The 17,337-nt window shown below is 59.0% G+C and overlaps 1 protein-coding gene across 1 annotated transcript; it reads left to right on the forward strand.

Moving 5' to 3' along the window:
• Positions 1 to 1,750: 1,750 nt before the first annotated feature.
• On the forward strand, positions 1,751 to 11,744 carry LOC128849035 (cytochrome b-245 light chain). The gene is made up of 6 exons (XM_054049396.1): positions 1,751 to 1,975; positions 6,987 to 7,056; positions 7,879 to 7,953; positions 9,197 to 9,280; positions 10,404 to 10,485; positions 11,238 to 11,744. Exons 1-6 carry the CDS (start codon positions 1,918 to 1,920, stop codon positions 11,427 to 11,429), a joined length of 561 nt encoding a protein of 186 aa, XP_053905371.1. The 5' UTR covers positions 1,751 to 1,917; the 3' UTR covers positions 11,430 to 11,744.
• Positions 11,745 to 17,337: the final 5,593 nt, after the last annotated feature.

Consider the following 17,337-nt stretch of genomic DNA (forward strand, 5'->3'; position numbering starts at 1 on the left):
TTGTGACCTATTTGATCCTGATGTATGGTGGAAGCTCTGGGCTGAGGGTTGCTAGAGAAAGTGTTGCCCATTCAGGGGGGCTAGGGCTGTCAGTGGGGTAATGTGTGAGGGGGGGTTGCATCACTTCCCGGGTCCGAGTAAAAGTTGAAGGGGCAGGCCCAGAAATGTGTGTAGAAGGTAGAGCTCTGCCCGGTGCCTTTGTATGGGTATTTCGAAGGCTGGGGCGGTGGAGATCTTGCTGGCCCAGGAGGAAAGAGGGTGATCCAAGAAGGGAGGAGACAGGAAGCGTTTGCCGTAAATCAGGGGTAGGGGGATAAGACGAAGGGAGCATGGGGGTGAGATGGCTTTAGCCGGCTGCGGGGGGCAAGGAGGAACTGCCTTATGAACCCACAAGCCTGAGGAAATTGATCAATTTCCTCACCAACTGATGGCAGCCGTGACCCGTCAGCTGTGGCTTGCAAGCCCCAGGCTGGGTGCTGTAGCCAGAGGCTTGAGTGAAAGCATTTCAGGCCGGGCCCAAGAGTCCTTCCCCGTGCCTCACCCGCAGAGCAGGAGCAGGGCTCTGCTGGTATCAGAGAGGGTCTGGACACCCAGCCGCTTTCCTCTCGTTCCCCACCCGGCTGAAGAAGGGGAAGCGGGCAGCAGGTGCCTCTGCTCACTCCCCTTGGGCTCCTGGCCTTCACGCAAATTGTATCTCAGCTGTCCGGGCCTGAGTGAAGTGATTCTCCCCCTGCTGCTGTGGGTGAGCAGGGCTGGGCCTGCAGAGAACCTGAGTTCAGTCCCTGCTTTGTGAGTGTGGGCAGGTCTCTGTGCCTCGGTTTCCCCAGCTTTAACCTCCTAGGTGAAATGCTGCGAGATCGCCTGAGCGCGGTTGTCTTCCTACAGCCCTGCCTGCTGGGCCTTTTGCCAAGCGGTACGGCTCACGGGCCCTACGCTGCACCCGGTTTCTGCTGAATGCAAAGAGCACAAGTAACAAGGAATGTGCCCTCCAAACAACCTGCTTCCCTGTTGCGCCCTACCTGAGGAAGGTCGGCCTAAAGGTTAGATGAGGCCCTGCAAGCCCTGAGTGCTGGATCCCGTTCCAGGTCCTCACGCTGCCTCCACGAGTGATGCTGGGTCATACGGTCACAGTGTTTAATGCAGGAAGGGACCACTGACCCCCCCCAAGCCCCCCACCCTAAACGCAACAACCAAACTAAGACCAGCGTACTGTGAGGGGGGGGGGCAAGCTGGGACTGAGTGAGGTGCACTAGTGCCTGAGCCCATGCGTCCCCCCCCCCCCACACACACACACCAGGGGCAGGAAGATGTGTGATACACCTAGATAATTCGGGCAAGTGACCCACACCCACCTGCTGCAGGGGAAGGTGAAAACCACCTGCCAGTCTGACCTGGCCCTCCCCACGCTCCGTCTCCAGCCCCGGCCCACCCCGTGTCCTGTCTCCAGCCCCGGCAATCTCTGATGCTTCAGAGGAAGGGGATTAAAACAAAACAAAACCAAAACCCGGCTGGGGCGGGGGGAAGGAAATCCCCTCCAGACCCCTGCAGGTGGCTGGCTGAAAGCCTGCAGTCGCTTCACTTCGGTGCCTCAGTTTCCCCGGTGGGGCCGGGGGCTGGCTGAGCCCTGCCCTTCCCCGCGCTGAGGGCGGGTGCCCCCAGCTGGCGCCACCCCGGGCCCGCTCCCCTCTTTGAAGGCGGGTTTTAAAGCCTCCGAAGCAGCGACTCGCCGGGGACCGAGGGCCGGGGCCGGATCGCCCCCGCCCGTGGCTGGGCTGGCGCCTGTCCCTAGGCGGGGGCGGGGGTCCGGCTGCCCGGGGGTGTGGCCAGCAGCGGGGCGGGCAGAAGCCGAGCCGTGCGGGGCCAGGCCAGTTCCCGGCGGCGGGGCGCAGTGTGTCCCCGGCCGGCAGCAGCGCAGCCATGGGGCGCATCGAGTGGGCCATGTGGGCCAACGAGCAGGCGCTGGCGTCCGGGCTCAGTGAGTGGGGCGGGGGAGCCGCTCCGGGCGGGGCGCTGGGGGGCCGGGAGCGGGGCGGGGGCGATTAGGAGAAGGGAGTTGGAGGGGAGCTGGGGGCCAGGGGAGAGGGCGATTGGGGGCTTAGGAGAAGGGAGGTGGTTGGAGGAGGGGGGGAGGGGAGTGGGGCAGGAGTGATTGGGGGGTTAGGAGAAGGGAGCTGGGGGCCAGGGGAGAGGGCGATTGGGGGATTAGGAGAAGGGAATTGGGTGGGGGGTTGGTGGGGGTTGGAGGAGGGGAGCTGGGGGCCAGGGGAGAAGGTGATTGGGGGATTAGGAGAAGGGAATTGGGTGGGGGGTTGGTGGGGGTTGGAGGAGGGGAGCTGGGGGCCAGGGGAGAAGGTGATTGGGGGATTAGGAGAAGGGAATTGGGTGGGGGGTTAGGAGAAGGGAGCTGGGGAGGTGGTTGGAGGAGGGGGGCAGGGGAGTGGGGCAGGAGTGATTGGGGGGTTAGGAGAAGGGAGCTGGGAGGGTGATTGGGGGGTGGAGGAGGGGAGCTGGGGGCAGGAAGGAGGTGGGCTGGGGGGCAATCAGGGATTAGGGGAGGGGAACTGAGCTGGGGGAGAAGGGAAGAGGGTGAGATGGAGAGTAGGTGGGATCTGGGGGTGAAAACTGGGCTAAGGGGAGCTGGGGGTGGGGTGGAGAAGGGGGTAGGAAGGAGAGCTGGGGAGGGGGTATGGGAGGGCTGGCTGTGGGGCAGGGGTGGGGGGGTAGGGTTTAAGAGAAGGTCTGAAGTGGCTGCCTTTCCCCAGGGTCATTCCTGGGGGAGGGACCCTCCCTGCCCTGCAGGGTCTGTGATGAGCAATGCCCACTCCTCATCCTGGTATTTCCCAAGCTGCTGTGTTCCCCCCCGGAGACCCAGTCTCCTCCCCAGTACCAGCCTCACGGGGCCTGGGCAAGCATCCATCACCCTACAGCGCGGGGCATCCCCAGTGGCTGAGGCCGAGGTTGAGGAAGTGAAAAGAATAAAAAGGGGAAGGAAGCGTCCGGGCTGTTTTTCTTCTGTTCTCCTCTTGCTTAATGAGTCTCTTCCATTGGCCTGATCAGCATCTGGTGATAAAAAGTGCATGAAAACTCCCACTGCAGAGTGGGTACAGGGCTTGCGCCACCAACTTCACTTCTCTATAGAAATCTGAGTAAACTGGGTTTCTCTGGGGACTTGCTCCCATGAGAGAGCTGCTGTTCAGCCCCCTAACTTGAATGCCGTTATCCCAGGCTAAAGGTGCTTGGAACCAGTATCGCTTTCCTGCGCAGGAAGGGAAAGAAATCCCCCTACTGCTACGGCACCTTTATCCTGGGATAGCAGCGTTCACACTGCGAACGCCGACACAGGGATATGGTAACACGTGGCAGTGGAGCCAGGCCTCAGTTTGACACCCGGCGTGGGGCTGAGTCCCTTGGGAAGAGCGTTTGTACAGGGATTTTTTCTTCCAAAGTGTTCTCGAGCTAGGAGCTGGGATCCCTCCAATGCAGTGGTTCTCAACCTATTTCTCATTGCGGGCTGCATCCAGTATTACCTGTCTGGCCCCGAGGATGTCACATGCAGCCCCGTCAGCACACTGCTGCAGCCCACAGGCCCCAGGTTGAGAACCACTGCTCCAATATATAAATTAACTAGATCTGCCCTGCGGGCACCCCCCAGCGCGTGACGTGGTTGCGAACTTTGCGGCCAGAGAGAAGAACCTAACTACATTACAGCATCATTGTGACACTTCAATTGTTGGGGAACTCACTGGAAGGAGAGAGAGAGTGGGTGGGAGGGCTGGTGGGAAGAGAGGGATGAGAGGGGAAGCCTTTTGCTTCTCGGTTACTGGGTGTTGTTACCATCAGGTGATTGTAGCCACCAAGTTACATTTACCGTCTAGTTCCCGTGGACAGCTCGTCATCACAAAATCCACCGTCAGCCTGGCACCCAGGCTGGCAGTGAGGCTTAAAATCAGTAGCTGGAAAATCTGGCCTTGGGGGTGAAATTCTGGGCCCACTGAAGTCAGTGGCAAAACTCCTGCCGACTTTGCTGACACTGGGATTTCACCTTCAGGGTATGTCTTCACTGCAGCTGGGAGGGCAGGCAGGGCTGAGCTCGCTTGCTAAAAAGAGCAGGGTGTCTGGGAAACGAGGGGGGGGGCGGGATCATGGGCTAGCCACCCACGGACTGTCTCGCCTGGGCCCTGGGTATGTACTGGGGCATCTAACCCGCTGCCACGCTGCTATTTGTAGTGAGCCGGTTGGGTCTAAGATAGCTCAGTTCTGCCTACGCACACTGCCGTCCGCCTCCCGATTGGGGTGTGGTAGCCGGTGTCTCCTGCCACCTCCATGGTGGTGCCGCCAGCTTGTGCCGATGGGGACGCGAGCGCAGAGCTAAGTAGCTGGGGATAAATGAAGGAGCTGGGAGCTGCCAGGCCAACACCAGCCTGGAACTCAAACCCACAAATGGCCAGTTGATAAATGCGAATGTGCAACGCTGCATGCAAAATACTCGCCTGGTGGGCCAGGCGCGTAGGAATTGCCAGTCTGGATCAGACGCAGGGGCCAGCTGGCCTGGGAGCCTGTCTCTGGCAGCGGCCAGGGCCAGATGCTTCAGCACAAGGCGCCTTGTAGTAGGCAGTGAGGGACTTGCCTGTCTGCAGGGAAGGCTGCTTCTCAATCCATCACTTAGGATTTGGTTTACGGCCTGAAGCCGGCGTGGTTATAGCACTTGGCCTTTAATCCTTCCACCTACTAGCTGGGTAACTATGCGTGGCAGTGTGCCTAATTAGTGATTGGCGCCTAATTAGCGATGTGTGCATGTCAGTATCTGAGTTGTGGGATCTGCTGTGGTAACTGCAAATTAGACACGCCTAACGAGTTAAAAGAAAGGCCCCAAAACATGCAATGGGGGCAGGGAGCATTGCATTTTAAGGCTCACAAGTCAGGCCAACTTTTGGACAGGGTTGAAGATGGGGGTAGATTAAACCATTTATTGAGCCTAGGGCCTTTTGGGCTTATTTTTTTCTGCTTAGACACGAAAAATCCCGAAGCGTCTGTTAGTCTAAAAGGAACCGAATCCAGTGACTGGATCCTGGCTGTTTGGTTTGTTCAGCTAGAAATCGCTCCCTCCAGCGGATGCTGCGCGGCAGGTTAATCGCCTCGCTAGAGGCTTTGAGAATGACAAGGCTGCATTTGTTTTGGTTTTTTTAAGCAAGGAAAGAATGTGATGGGCTGTGCAGGAAACAAGGAAGTTTCTTAACTTTGGGCCTGCCTCTGTGAGTAGCACATCCTCCCTTAGACCTAAACCCTCCTCTCTGGCTGGCTCTGGGCTTTCACGCCAAATATGCTGGCCCGTGTCTAGTCCAGTGAATAAAGAGCCAGGCAACTTCTGTCCCTCTGCTCCCACTTCTGCCTGGCTGATGGGAAAGTGCAAAGTGGGCGTCCCAGGTGCACTAGCTGTGGCTTTAAAAAGCGTCTCTGGACTGGCTTGACCAGAGCGAGAGCTGCATTCCTGCCCAGGTCACCATGGATGCGTGACCTTCACAGGGGACCACTCCTGCAAAACTGGCTCTGCTTTAGGACAATGTGAACATGCCCTGCCAGGCTGCTGCTGTCTGGCAGATTCGGGTCCCAGCTACCGTGACAGGGCAGCTGTATCCTCGCTGGGAGTGGAGTTTTCTTTCTGCTGTGCTCTTGCTGTGTGAGTTGGCGAGGATCTGGCTGTGCTGGTGCCTTCCTGTAACACCTGGGAAAGTCCCCCCTGCTGATTCCCAGCCAGGGCGTCTGGGTAACCAGCAAAGTCTCTTCCTCCTTTCCCTGGTGAAGAATCCAGCTGGGTTCAATGCTTGGCTCCGGGCAGGACTTACTTCCGGGCAGGGGCCTATGCAGCGATGGTTACTGTAATACTGGGTTAGCGTATTGATGCGACGTGCTGCGGAGTCCCTGCAGTAACTGGGGGAGATGCCCTCTCAAGGGGCCCTTTCCACTGGTGCCTACGGCTGAGTGCTCCCCGTAACTCTCACCCATGTTCATCCTTCCTCACCCTCCTACCGCCTCACCCCAACCCTAGCTCCAGCCGAAGCCATTCGGTGTCACTTTCCCTTGCAGTGACGCGTGCCCGCCCCAGCGTGCCAGACGCAGCTACGCATGGCGCCCTCTTCCCAGGCGGCGTTCTTACATTTAAATCCGTCCTTCAGCTTCGGTTAAAGGTGGTTTGCAGGTGGTCTCCTGTCCGTGGTAGCTGGCCCAAGTGGAATTGAAACCAGCGTAGCTGGGGCTGTGCTGAAATGCCATGGCCAGGCCAGAGGCTGGAGTGTAACTGACCAAACAGCGGCGCTTGTGGTGTCAGACTCCCTGGTGCAAAGACCAGCTCTAATGAGTGTCCAACTGACCTGGCTTGAGGCCCAGAGTGTGTTTGGATTGTTATTTCTCCTTAGGGTGACACGACAGCAAATATGAAAAATCGGGACAAGGGGTGGGAGGATAGGAGCCTATATAAGAAAAAGACCCCAAAATCAGGACTGTCCCTATAAAATCGGGACATCTGGTCACCCTATTTCTCCTGCTAAATTTGTCACAAGTTGAGGTGACCTCTTTTGGCGTCACCGGATGGCAAAAACCCTCTCAGGTTGGGTCCTGTTTCCAGCTCTTACCTCCCGGGGAGAGGCTTTGATTTAAAATCTTCCCCAGGCTCAGTTGGTGGCGTGATACGGGCTGAGGGAGGGAGCAGCAGCGGGGGCAGTTTGAGGTTGTGCGGCGTGTTGGGGGCTGTTTCTCTAATGCATGAGACCTGTGTCTCTGTAAACAGATAGAAACGACCTGCCGTGGCATGTGGGGCGCTCAATGAATGGCTAGACCTGGGATTAACTATCGCTCTGGAGCAGAGTACCATGGGGACAGAGCCTGTTCCGGGCTCAGAGGAGCTCAGCTCTTGGGTACCACGAGGACAGAGTGTGGGGACGTTCGCTCTGGTTTATTAACCCCCTCCCTCTCTCTCCCTTGTCTCTTAGTTCTAGTGACGGGAGGGATTGTGGCGGTAGCTGCTCAGTTCAAAGGGTGGCCGTTTGCTGCCTATGCCATGTATCCTTTTCCAGAACCACCATCTGTCCCTGGGCTCCCCAGGCATCTTGCGGGCGAAGATCTCCGGAGGCTGCGGCGTCCTGGCTTTGCTCACCACAGCAGTGGTTTAAAAGGGTACCTGGCTGTCGAGAGGTTGAGAGTTGCTGGAAAAGCTTTCGCAATGTCACAAAGTCAAAATGAAGAAATCGGGGTGGGGCATTTCAACCCCTCTCCCCCTACGGGACTAGGAACCCAAAAGCAGCCGCTTTGGGGCCAGTGTATTGGAACCCAGAAGTGGAACTTACGATAAACAAACAGTGAAACTGACTAGCCGAGTTCCATGGCCTAAGCGCTGAAGTGCCCAGCCGCCGTGGCTGGGTTTGTAATGAGGCTGGGGAATTGTCCGCTGGTTGATAACCTTTGTGGTCCTGTGTGCTAAAGCAGGGGTAGCCAATCCTCACGCTTCAGGGGCAAACTCCCTTCCGCCTGCTGGGGTCAGTCAGCTGTTGTTACCCACTGCCTGTCATTGCTTAGCTGGCCAGCATTATGGGCTTTTTCTTGTCTCCCTCTGGAACCTCAGGCATTGTCCACGGCCACAGGTGGGATCCTGGATTTGATGGGCTGACGGGCCAGTCCTAAGCTGCTGCAGCTGACCGCAGAAGTTCCCCAGGGTGGATGCTGCCGTCGAGGTCCCATCCAGGCAGCGGATGTGGGAGGGAGTCTGAAAAAGGCTTCTCCTGACCTCGTGGGTCTGTGCTGTACGTTATGGGCTCTCCAGATAGGCAGCATAGACCAAGGGGGTTTGGGCACTGAGAAGCTGTTTTCCTTGACTGGTCCTCTTAGAGCGGCTGGGGTCTTCATCTGCTTGCTGGAGTACCCCCGGGGGAAGCGGAAAAAGGGTTCCACCATGGAGAGATGGTAAGTACTCCCCCGCCTTCGCCTCCAGCGGTCGGGGGGAGGAGGGTGATCTCACAAAGGGGATTTTCTGGCTTTCAGTCCAGGCCCAAACTGACTGTTGCAGCCCCGTCCTGGCAATGGAATGGCATGGAGAGCGGAGGCAATATGCTCAAAGCTGAGGAAAGGAAATGGTGTCTTAAGCCATGGATGAGTAACCTGTGGAACTCACTGCAACATGATACGAAGGCCAACAGCTTAGCAGGGTCCTAAAAAATGGATTTTGACATGGGCAGGCTTGGAAAGAGCATCCATGGTTAGATTAGATTGGATAAAACCCAATACATCCTCATGCTTCAGGGCATTAGCCAGCAACTCACTGACAAGGGTTAGGAAGGAACTCTCTCCTATGGACGGGGTGATCCTTAATGCCCACTAGGGAGTTTCTCATCCCTTCCTCTGAAGCAGTTGGTGCCGGTGGAAGACAGGTTATTGGGCTAGCTGGACCTCTGGTCAGATCCAGTCGGGCAATTGCTATGTTCTTCAGGCCTAGAAGGGCCAAAACGTGCCTCTTCCTGCTCCAACAGCACGTCTCCAGTCTGAACGACAGGAGAATCTCCGAGAAGTATGAGGGATATGACACATGGCTGAACAGCTTTATTCCGCCAGTAGGACGGCGTGCTAGATAAGGTCTCACCCTGCCAGCAGTGGGGCGTTTCCATGGCAGTGAAACATGGCTCGGCTGGGGTTAAAAAGCTCCAAATGCAGACGTGGCCCTGAAATTCCTGGCTGGAGGGGCTCTGCTGGGGTTTTGGAGAGGAAGTCGTAAGGGAGCTGGAGTGGCCGAACTGGGCTGGGGTCTCTGGGTATCGCAGCCCTGCAGCCTCATGTCCAGGGTGCTGACTTCCTCCATAGCAGCAGGGTTTTCTGTGCCCTGTCTGGCTCCCTGTCACATCGCAGTTCAGATCCCCAGAGTGCCAGGGGCTGCAGCTCACTGCCCTGTTCGCTGGTCATTGGTGATCAGGTGGGAGGAGACTTCTGCGCTCCCACAATGTTTTCAACTGCCTGGGTGAGCATGTTAGATCCTGATCAGGATAGAGGGTCAGAGAGAGGGGCGTGGCACAGGGCAGATTGGGGCATGTGATCGGGAGCAGAGGGAGGGCTGCCCTTCTGTGTCATGTGCCTCATCCTCTGTGGGAATCCCATGCCTTTCTGACCCCCCGTTCCCTGTGTGCGCTCTCTCTCCCTCTCTCCCCGCCCCATGCAGTGGCCAGAAGTACTTGACAGCTGTGGTGAAGGTTTTTGGGCCGATCACTAGGAATTACTACATCCGGGCCATCCTGCATGCTGCGTAAGTCCGGTGTGTGTGTGCGTGTGTGCGTGCGTGTGTGTGTGTGTCCATTGCCAGCTCCTACCCGGGGTTACATTTAACCAGGTCTCAGTACACATATGCCTGATCCCGAGTGAGGCCCGGCTTGGATCGAGTGGCGACACTGAGAGGGTGTGCATAGCCAGCGGGGATGGCTTCTCTTCGTAAGCACCAGGTTTGAAATCCCTCATCCCCTCTCACCATGGGGTCAGTGTAACCGTCACCCTTCCAACATCGATCTGAGCCCATGACTGCTCTGGGTGAATGAGAACGCCTGTGTGCACTGTCCCTGTCTCTTTGTTTTTAAGCAGCGGTTCTTCCATGATCTGGCCTAAAGTTTTCCCTTTCCGCTGCTGTTATGCAACACAGAGTGCTGCAGTGAGCTGCTGCCCTCCACCCCAGAGGTGGCTGCATTTCAGTGGGGCTGTGTGCATTGCATGGAGTTTGGGATGTGCTCTGCCAGCCTTCAGAATGGGAAGCGTGAGACGGTTTCATTGATTTGGGGATGGGAAGCCACCCGTTGCTCTCAGCAGGGGCTAGATTCGTATCTGTTCCTGCCTCCTGGATGTCAAATGGCGGGTGTCTCCCCAGCTTCAGTTCACAGGGAGTTTGTGTAAACGCACTGCTCCGCCCGCTCAGGAATTCTCCCAGGTTGTGTGCGGGGCTTGGGTTTGGTTCTGAGCCCGGGGTGGAGAGTCTGCTCCAATCCCCCAAAAGTTACAGCAGGGAGAATCCAGGAATGGGCAGTGAACTATTCCTGCTAAACCCACGCTGGAGATTTGGGGTTGGCACCCTACCCAGCCTGTCCCTGTGCCCCCTGTGCCAGGCACCATCTCCCCCATAGCAGACAGGCTCTTTCTGTCTGGCCAGCCACAGAGAGAACCAGGGATTTGACCTGCCAGCTGAGGAAACGTTTGATTTCTGGGTAAGCAAAAGCCCGGATTCTGCGGAACGCATCAGAATCCACAGAGAGAACCAGCTCCCCGGTGCGCTACCCACAGACCTTTGCTCCCCTCTTGCGTTACCCACAAACCTTTGCTCTTAATTTATTTGGAGGCTTGTCTTAAAAAGGTTTCGGTTGGAGTTAAATCTCTCTCTCGCTCAGTCTTGCAGTGCCTGCAGGTTTCCTGTTATCCACCATTCTGGGCACGGCGTGTTTGGGCATCGCAAGTGGCATCTATTTGTTGGTAAGTGCCCAGTGCTGTCACCTCACCTACCTTGTTAGCCCTCTGGGGGGTTATTCCTACAGAGCAGGCGCTTGGGGGCTTGGTGCCATTCTCAGAAAACCAGGCACCATCTGTCTTTCGACTCACCCGGCATGTTTCACGCCTCTAATCATCTTTTGTTTGCTTCTGCTTTAACCAGGGATATAGTTGACAGGAATGTATTTGCCCCCCAGTGATGTGGTCTAGTGGTTAGAGCATGAGAGAGGCAGGACTCCTGGGTTCCATTTCTGGGTCTAGTGATTAGAGCAGCGGACTGGGACTCCTGGGTTCGTGTCCTAGCTGCCACTGCTTCTCACCGGATCGGTGCATGCCTCAGTTTCCCCATCAATAAATTGGATGGTGTTTAGCTACAGTCCCCCACGAGGGGTTAATTAGTTAATATTTGTACAGAGCTGGCAGGGTGCCAGGTGGAAGGTAAGAGATGCAATAACCTCCTTTGCTTTCCCTAGGTCTGACGGAGAAGTTTCTCTGCCAGGCGCTGAGTGCCCCCTGCTGGCTAACTCGAATGCTGAGCGTTCTGGGTCCCTAAAAACCTCCAGGGTGCATCGAGTTAGGTTGGCCAGCAGAGGCGCCCGTTGTGTGAATGGGAGGTGGCGGGGGGTGATAGCTGTGTCTGTGGGGATGGGTTCCTGGGCCTGAGGGAAGCTCTCTGAAGGGGGGGACAGGGGAAGGGGTGACTCGGCTCTCACTGCCCTGGGGGGGCTGCTTTGCAGGCTGCGATCCGCGGTGAGGAGTGGAACCCCATCGAGCAGAAGCCCCAGGAGCGGCCGCAGGTGGGAGGAGGCACCATCAAGCAGCCCCCCACCATGCCCCCGCCGCGGCCGCCCGCGGAAACGCGCAAGAAGCAGCCGGCGGAGGAGGCCAGCCAGGAAAATCCCATCCCGGTCATTGTTGAGGCCGAGTAACACATCAGCCCCGCGCTCTGCCCGGCAGGAGGGAGTCGGGCACTGAGCACACTTTGCCTGCAGCCGGGCGCCCCCACTGCCAGCTCCGTAGCCTCATGCCCCCTTCACAGATGCTTCCTCCCGGGGTCCAGCCTGCTCCCCATCCCCCCGGACAGCCAGTTCTCCCCCCCGCCCATCTCTAGAGCCCAGTTCTCTCCCCATCACCCCTTCACACTACAGCCCGCTCAGGACCCCCCAGCGGCACAGAGCCCAGCAGCCTCGGTGCTCCTTTGCACAGTGGAGGGGTGTGGGGCCCACTCTGCCCATTGGGATGTGGGGGCGGCTGTCTCCTGTTGGGCCCCTCCCCTGGATGGGGGCGTGGTTGTGCTGAATGGCATCGCTTCATTGGGTTGTCTCCTTTTGATACCGTAATAAAACGAGTGAAGCAATCTCTGATCTCGCTGCACGGGAGGGGGTGTGGGTTGTGCAGGAAGGCGGGACCCCCCCAGGCCTTGCAGTTTGTGCCTCGCCTTGGTGTGCTGTTGGTGCTGAGACGCCCGGACCCTGCCCCATCCCCCTCCAGTACCAGGGCATCCCATCCGCGCCTCCCCTGCGTCTCCTCAGACGCCAGCTGCTGTCGGCATGGCCAGCCTCAAAGCATGGGTTACAAGGAGAGCCCCTTTCAGCCTGCCAGGGTGCTGCCTGAAGTGGTCACTTGCTCCCCTGGCTCTGGCTGTGCTAGCAGGGTGTGTGGGGCAGGGGAGGGGTGCTTGCTGCTGGGGGAAGCCAGCATCCAAGGGGATCTCTATGGGGGAGGGCTCCTGTAGGCAGGGGGTGCTGTGAGGCAGTTGAGTGTGGTCCCTGCAGGGGGTGTCTCTCTCACCCAGCTCCAGTGCTGGCTGGGAACCCCTGGTCCACCCTCCTCCTCTGCTGGCGGCCTGAGGGAGCTGGGGGTGGGTGGGGAGGCAGAGAGTGGGGTGGGGGCTGGTGCTGGGCTGGGGGTCAAAGAGCCAGGTCAGGGGAGGAAGGGGTCCTTCCTCAGCCCCCTGAGAGGAAAGCACCAGAGGCAGCTGGGCTTCCCCTGGGGCCTGAGCAGGGTCGGGGGGTCCCCCAGCCCCAGGCGCTCGCTGGGGCTGTGCTGCGGGTAGGGTCACAGTCTGGTTGAATTCGTGCAGCAGTTGGTTGTTCTGGGCTGCAGGGGGCGCTGTGGGCTTGCGGCTGTTCAGCCAGGGCAGCCCAGCTGTGAGGGCAGCGGAGCCCAGACAGGAGGGTGTGTGGGTGTGTCTGTGTGTGGAAGGTGGTCTGGTCTGTGCCCGGGGCGAGGACTGGTTTTGCCAGCCGTGAGGATGCTGGGGTGAGAGGCCGGCTGATGTCCTGTGGGCCCAGGACGGATGGTGCATGGGCAGTAGGAGCCGTGGAGGGAAAGGCAGCCGGCCCATGGCCCCCGAGGGCGAGTTAGCTCCCACGTGGGGCTAGTATCTACGTGGGCATGGCTGTGCTAGCCCCTGGTTACTACGTTCAGCCGGGGCACTGAACGGCTGGCACATCGCAACTGCCTTGGGCACTTCGGGCCGAGGGGGGGGGCAGTGGATTCCCCTCCCCCAGTCCCCCCCCCCAGATCTTGGGTCGGCACTGGTGTCCGGCAAGTGACCTGCACTGTGGCCCAGGAGGAAATGAACCAGGTTTCCTTTCTCATCCCCCAAGGCAGCTAGTATCTCTCCTTGCACCAGACTAAAATCAGTGCCCGAGCCATGGATCACCCCAGGTTCCCCTCCCTGGCCTAGCCCGGCCTCCCCTTGCCCAGGCAGGGCTGGCCTGGAACAGCTCTGTCTCCCATTCCCTGACCTCAACCCTCTCACCCTGCTGCTGTTTTTGCCAGCGCTCTGTGCTGAAGTGGCACCATTGTGCATGTCAGGGTTGTACCAGGCCGGTCTCATCGCGGCCCGGATCTTGGCAGGAAGGGCCCACGCAGCAGTTGTTGTGCCAGGGGTTTGGGCTGTAACCCACGCAGCGCGGTGCAGGCCCTGTGGGCTGGCCACACACCCAGCCACCGTCCTGTGGCAGTGTCAGCTCTGCCTGGGGGTACCTGCCCCGCCGGTGTCTACACCGGGCTTAGGTACCATGTTAGCAGTTGGGCGGGTTGGGGGGAGCCGCCTGAGCCAGCCGGGGGGGTGATACCGGGGTGGGTGCTAAGCCCTCCTGCTCTCTGGGAGTTTGGGGTCTGGGCTGCGTGGGCTGCCCCCCTCGTAGTGCCTAGGACACTGGCCTCCTTTGCCTCTTAGTGTTTATCCCAGTGTGTGTGGGGGGGTGTACAGTGGGAGCCCCCCCGGTTAACTCCCCGCCCCACCAGAAGGGATCGGCCCTGTCTCCACTTGGTGCCCTAATCACTGGGCTCTGGGGGTGTGCTGCCCTCTTGCAGCTGTTGTACTGGGGCTAAATAAAAAAGGCACTGGTGGCTCGGGGGTGGGCGGGGGGGGCTGGCTGCTGGGGCTCCCCCACCTCGCTGCGTGTGCCCACCCCCCAGGCTGCAGCTTCCTGCTCGGACACACACAGTCGCGCAGGACTCCTGCCTTATCCACCGTGTAACAGCATCAAAGGAGCACTTGCGGGAGCCCCACAGCAGGTTATTCTATACCCAGTGGCTAGCGCACGCAACGGGTGGGGGGGGGGGCAGCGGGTGCTTCAAATCCCTCCGCCCCTGCAAACCGAGGGGAGCATGTGACCCAGGGCCCTCCCTGCCTGTCCTAACCCTGGGCTGAGTCATGTGGGCGGTTGCCCCCTCACCTCAGCGGTCCTGCGAGCGCTGCAGCCCCTGGCTGTGGGTGAGCTAGGAGCCCAGCGCAGGCCCCCATGGGTGACTCAGGAGTGTGTGTGTGTGTGTGTGGACGGGGGACTACACCCATCCTCTGGCTTCGTGCAGTGCTCTGGGGCCTGCGAGTCGGGACACCTGGGAATGAGGCTGCGCAGAGACGGACCCGGAGGAGCCATGTGACTTTAGGGGCCTATGAGGTGCAGTGGCTGCTGAGCAAGGGCCCGATTCTGGGATTTAGACACTGAGGCGGCAGGTGCCTAATGCCCTTTGGTCTCTAGCCCTAACAAGACAAACCTGATTATTCATAACAGTGACAGTCAGGCTTGCACGAGGCCCCCACCAGCACCTGAAAGCCAGGCACTAGGCCGTCTGCGGCAAAGTGGCTGGTGCATGGTACGTCCTAGCGCCTTCTTCCCACTGTCACTAAGGCCAGCACCACACCAGGTTTGGGGCCATCGCCAGCAGACACTTCAAAGCAACACGGCCCAGTGGGTAAACCACGCCAGACGAAAGGGCCTTGTGGGTGAGCGGCGTTCACGTGACCCATTTAGGGTAACGGTGTGACCATACCTGCCGCAGTCGTGCCCTGTTCGGCGTCAGCTGCACAAACAGAAACACAACCTAGAGCCTTTGGAAACTGAGTGGAGCTGCAAAACACACCCATCAAAGCCCTTTTTTATAGCGTGCGGCTGGCCATTCGCGGCGCTGACCCTAACACCCCCGCCTCCTTCGTGGGAAAGACTGGGGCGTGCTGGTTACGGGTCCTGCTCTTGACAAACGTGTGCGCCACGAAGGGGCGCAGAGCCGGGTAAGAATGGTCGGGGAGCTGTGGCGTTTGTTGACGTGCGCGTGATACAGGGCAGCTGGTCAAACATGGATGGATGCGCTTGGCTAAAGTATGTCGCCGTACAGCCACCGCAGTAATTAACGTGGTGGGTCGCAGTGTGCGCCCTCCCCCCCCCCAGGAACGCTGCCACCGACTGACATGGGACAGTGCTGAGACGAGGGGGCTGACAGCTGGAGCCCCGCAGCTCAGGGGCTGACCGCCTCAGCTGTAGGTCACAGCTGGTCCACCCCACCCCACCTCCAAAGCTGTCAGGTGGGCACCAGCTCACACCTGGGCCTGTCCACCCCAACAGCCTGAGCTTCTCAGCTGGGTGTGGGCTCACAGCTGGGAGCCTTCCCCCCCCCTGCGGCCCTAGTACTGACAGCCCAGGTTTCCATTTCACAGCAGGGAGTGTACTATTTCCATCCCTTCCTGGGAGACAGTAGCAGGGGCTGGGGCGTGCTCACAGCTGTGACCCCCGCGCCCCGCTGACAGCTTGGGCTGGCAATGCCAAGGCTTGGGACTGGGAGGTCAGCCCTCTAGGGCCTGACAGCCGATGTAAGTCACGCAGGGGCTGCACAGATGCTGCGTCGTCCTGACTACACCAACGTGAGAGCGACGCGGTAGCGTCATGATGTCGGTGTAACGGGCCACTTACTTCGGCGGACGCAGCAGCGTAGTGGACGCGGCCATAACGAGGGTGCCGTAAGTGGGCTGTCGGTGCCCAAAGGCTGTAGTGTAGCCCCCACCCTCTGGCTGGGCCATGTCATGCTGGTGCCATATGATGCCACTGGGCTCCGGGGCAGGCGAAAAGTGGCGGGAGCACGGTAGGCCAGGAGGGCGCTAGTGGGCTTGGACAGGAGCAAACGAGGGCGGGGAAGCCGGAGCAGGCGCTCACGTGTATCAGGTGGGGTCAGCGCTGGGCTGTGGGCTCAATGCACCGATGAAGGACAGACTGACCCAGAGGCCTGCTGCCCTTTCCTGAGGGACTAGCCCAGGAGTGGGGCTCACTGTTTTGTGCCCCCACACGTATACAGACACCCTCCATCTCGCCCTGGGTGGAATAGCCCATCCTCTCATTAGTTCATTCCCGAATTAGGCCGGCTTTCCAGCACGCCAAGCTGGGCCCGTCGTTCCTCACCTTGTTCCTCAGGCCCGGCCCTGGGGTGGCCTCCGGAGCCCCTTTTGTTAGGCCTGAGCCGGCTCTCGCCTTTTCATACGCCGCCTCTCCCCACTCACCCGCACAGGCTGTTGCAGCCAGAAGCACCGTCCAGCGGCTGAGCTCACAACCTGGGTAGAGATGCTAGACCCGCCTCCCCCTCAAAGGACAACAGCAGTTCTCCAACTCACCCCAAACCTCACTGGCGCCCTCTTGGGCAGCACAGCTGAGTGTCGAACTCTGCCCTGCCTCCCTGCGGTGGCCACATCCCCGCTTGCACTTCCCATGCTCGGATGGGGGCAGCGCTGGGGTGCATGGGCCAGCCCCACACGGTATTTTCCCAGCAGCAATCGCACAGGGAGGCAGCATCTCACCCCAGGGCTGTTCCGCGCTTGGGAGCTGATTAGCATCACCCTGGGACATGGCCACAGGGTCACTGCTGCCTGGTAGCGTAACAAACAAGGCTGAGCCCTGGACACTTTCCAAAGGGAAATCAAACTTTATTGGCTGGCGTTTCTGCCACTTCCCCAGCCATCCACACCAGCGAAATTACATCCCAGGAACAGCAACTGCGTTCAACAAATCAGCACCACTCCAATCCAGGCAATATTAAATAGCGCAGCTTAACAGTGACACAATAAATAATAATGGCTTGGCATAAATAATAATAATAATTCGGTCTTATCGCACACTCACCAGACTTCACAATCAATGGCGCTTAAATAAATAGATTATCGCGTGTAGGCTGGGGCGAGAGCTGCCCACTTTCTAAAGCAACAACAGCGGCTGCTGCAAAAGAAGTGGCCCATTCTTGGGTCCAGCTGGACGCTGGGCTGGCCCGATGCTGCGGGGACTGAGCACACGTGTGGCCACTTGCTTCGCTCTTTACAAGCCACAGGGGTTGCTTTTCAAGGGCATTTTGATGCTCGTGAGGGACTATAAGCACTGCCCAGCGCCAGCCTGGCCAGAACACCTCACTGACGTCCTACTTGCCAGGCCTGATTTCCAATGCAAGACTTCAGGCTGTGGCTTGTGTGAGACAGGCCAGGGGGTTGGATCTGGCTCAGTGTTTTGCCAAAGAAAATGTTTCTCGGTGGAGGAGGCCTAGCGGTGAGCCCCTCCCCGGGAACAG

The sequence above is a fragment of the Malaclemys terrapin genome, chromosome 14 (assembly GCF_027887155.1).
Source record: "Malaclemys terrapin pileata isolate rMalTer1 chromosome 14, rMalTer1.hap1, whole genome shotgun sequence".
Classification (NCBI taxonomy): domain Eukaryota; kingdom Metazoa; phylum Chordata; order Testudines; family Emydidae; genus Malaclemys; species Malaclemys terrapin.

What these genes read in the sequence shown, in the direction of transcription:
- LOC128849035 (XM_054049396.1), top strand. Translation starts at nt 1,918, where the DNA reads ATGGGGCGCATCGAGTGGGCCATGTGGGCCAACGAGCAGGCGCTGGCG. An exon ending in GGCGCTGGCGTCCGGGCTCA is followed by an intron (nt 1,976 to 6,986) that starts GTGAGTGGGGCG and finishes CTTGTCTCTTAG; the next exon opens with TTCTAGTGACGGGAGGGATT. An exon ending in CAAGTGGCATCTATTTGTTG is followed by an intron (nt 10,486 to 11,237) that starts GTAAGTGCCCAG and finishes GCTGCTTTGCAG; the next exon opens with GCTGCGATCCGCGGTGAGGA.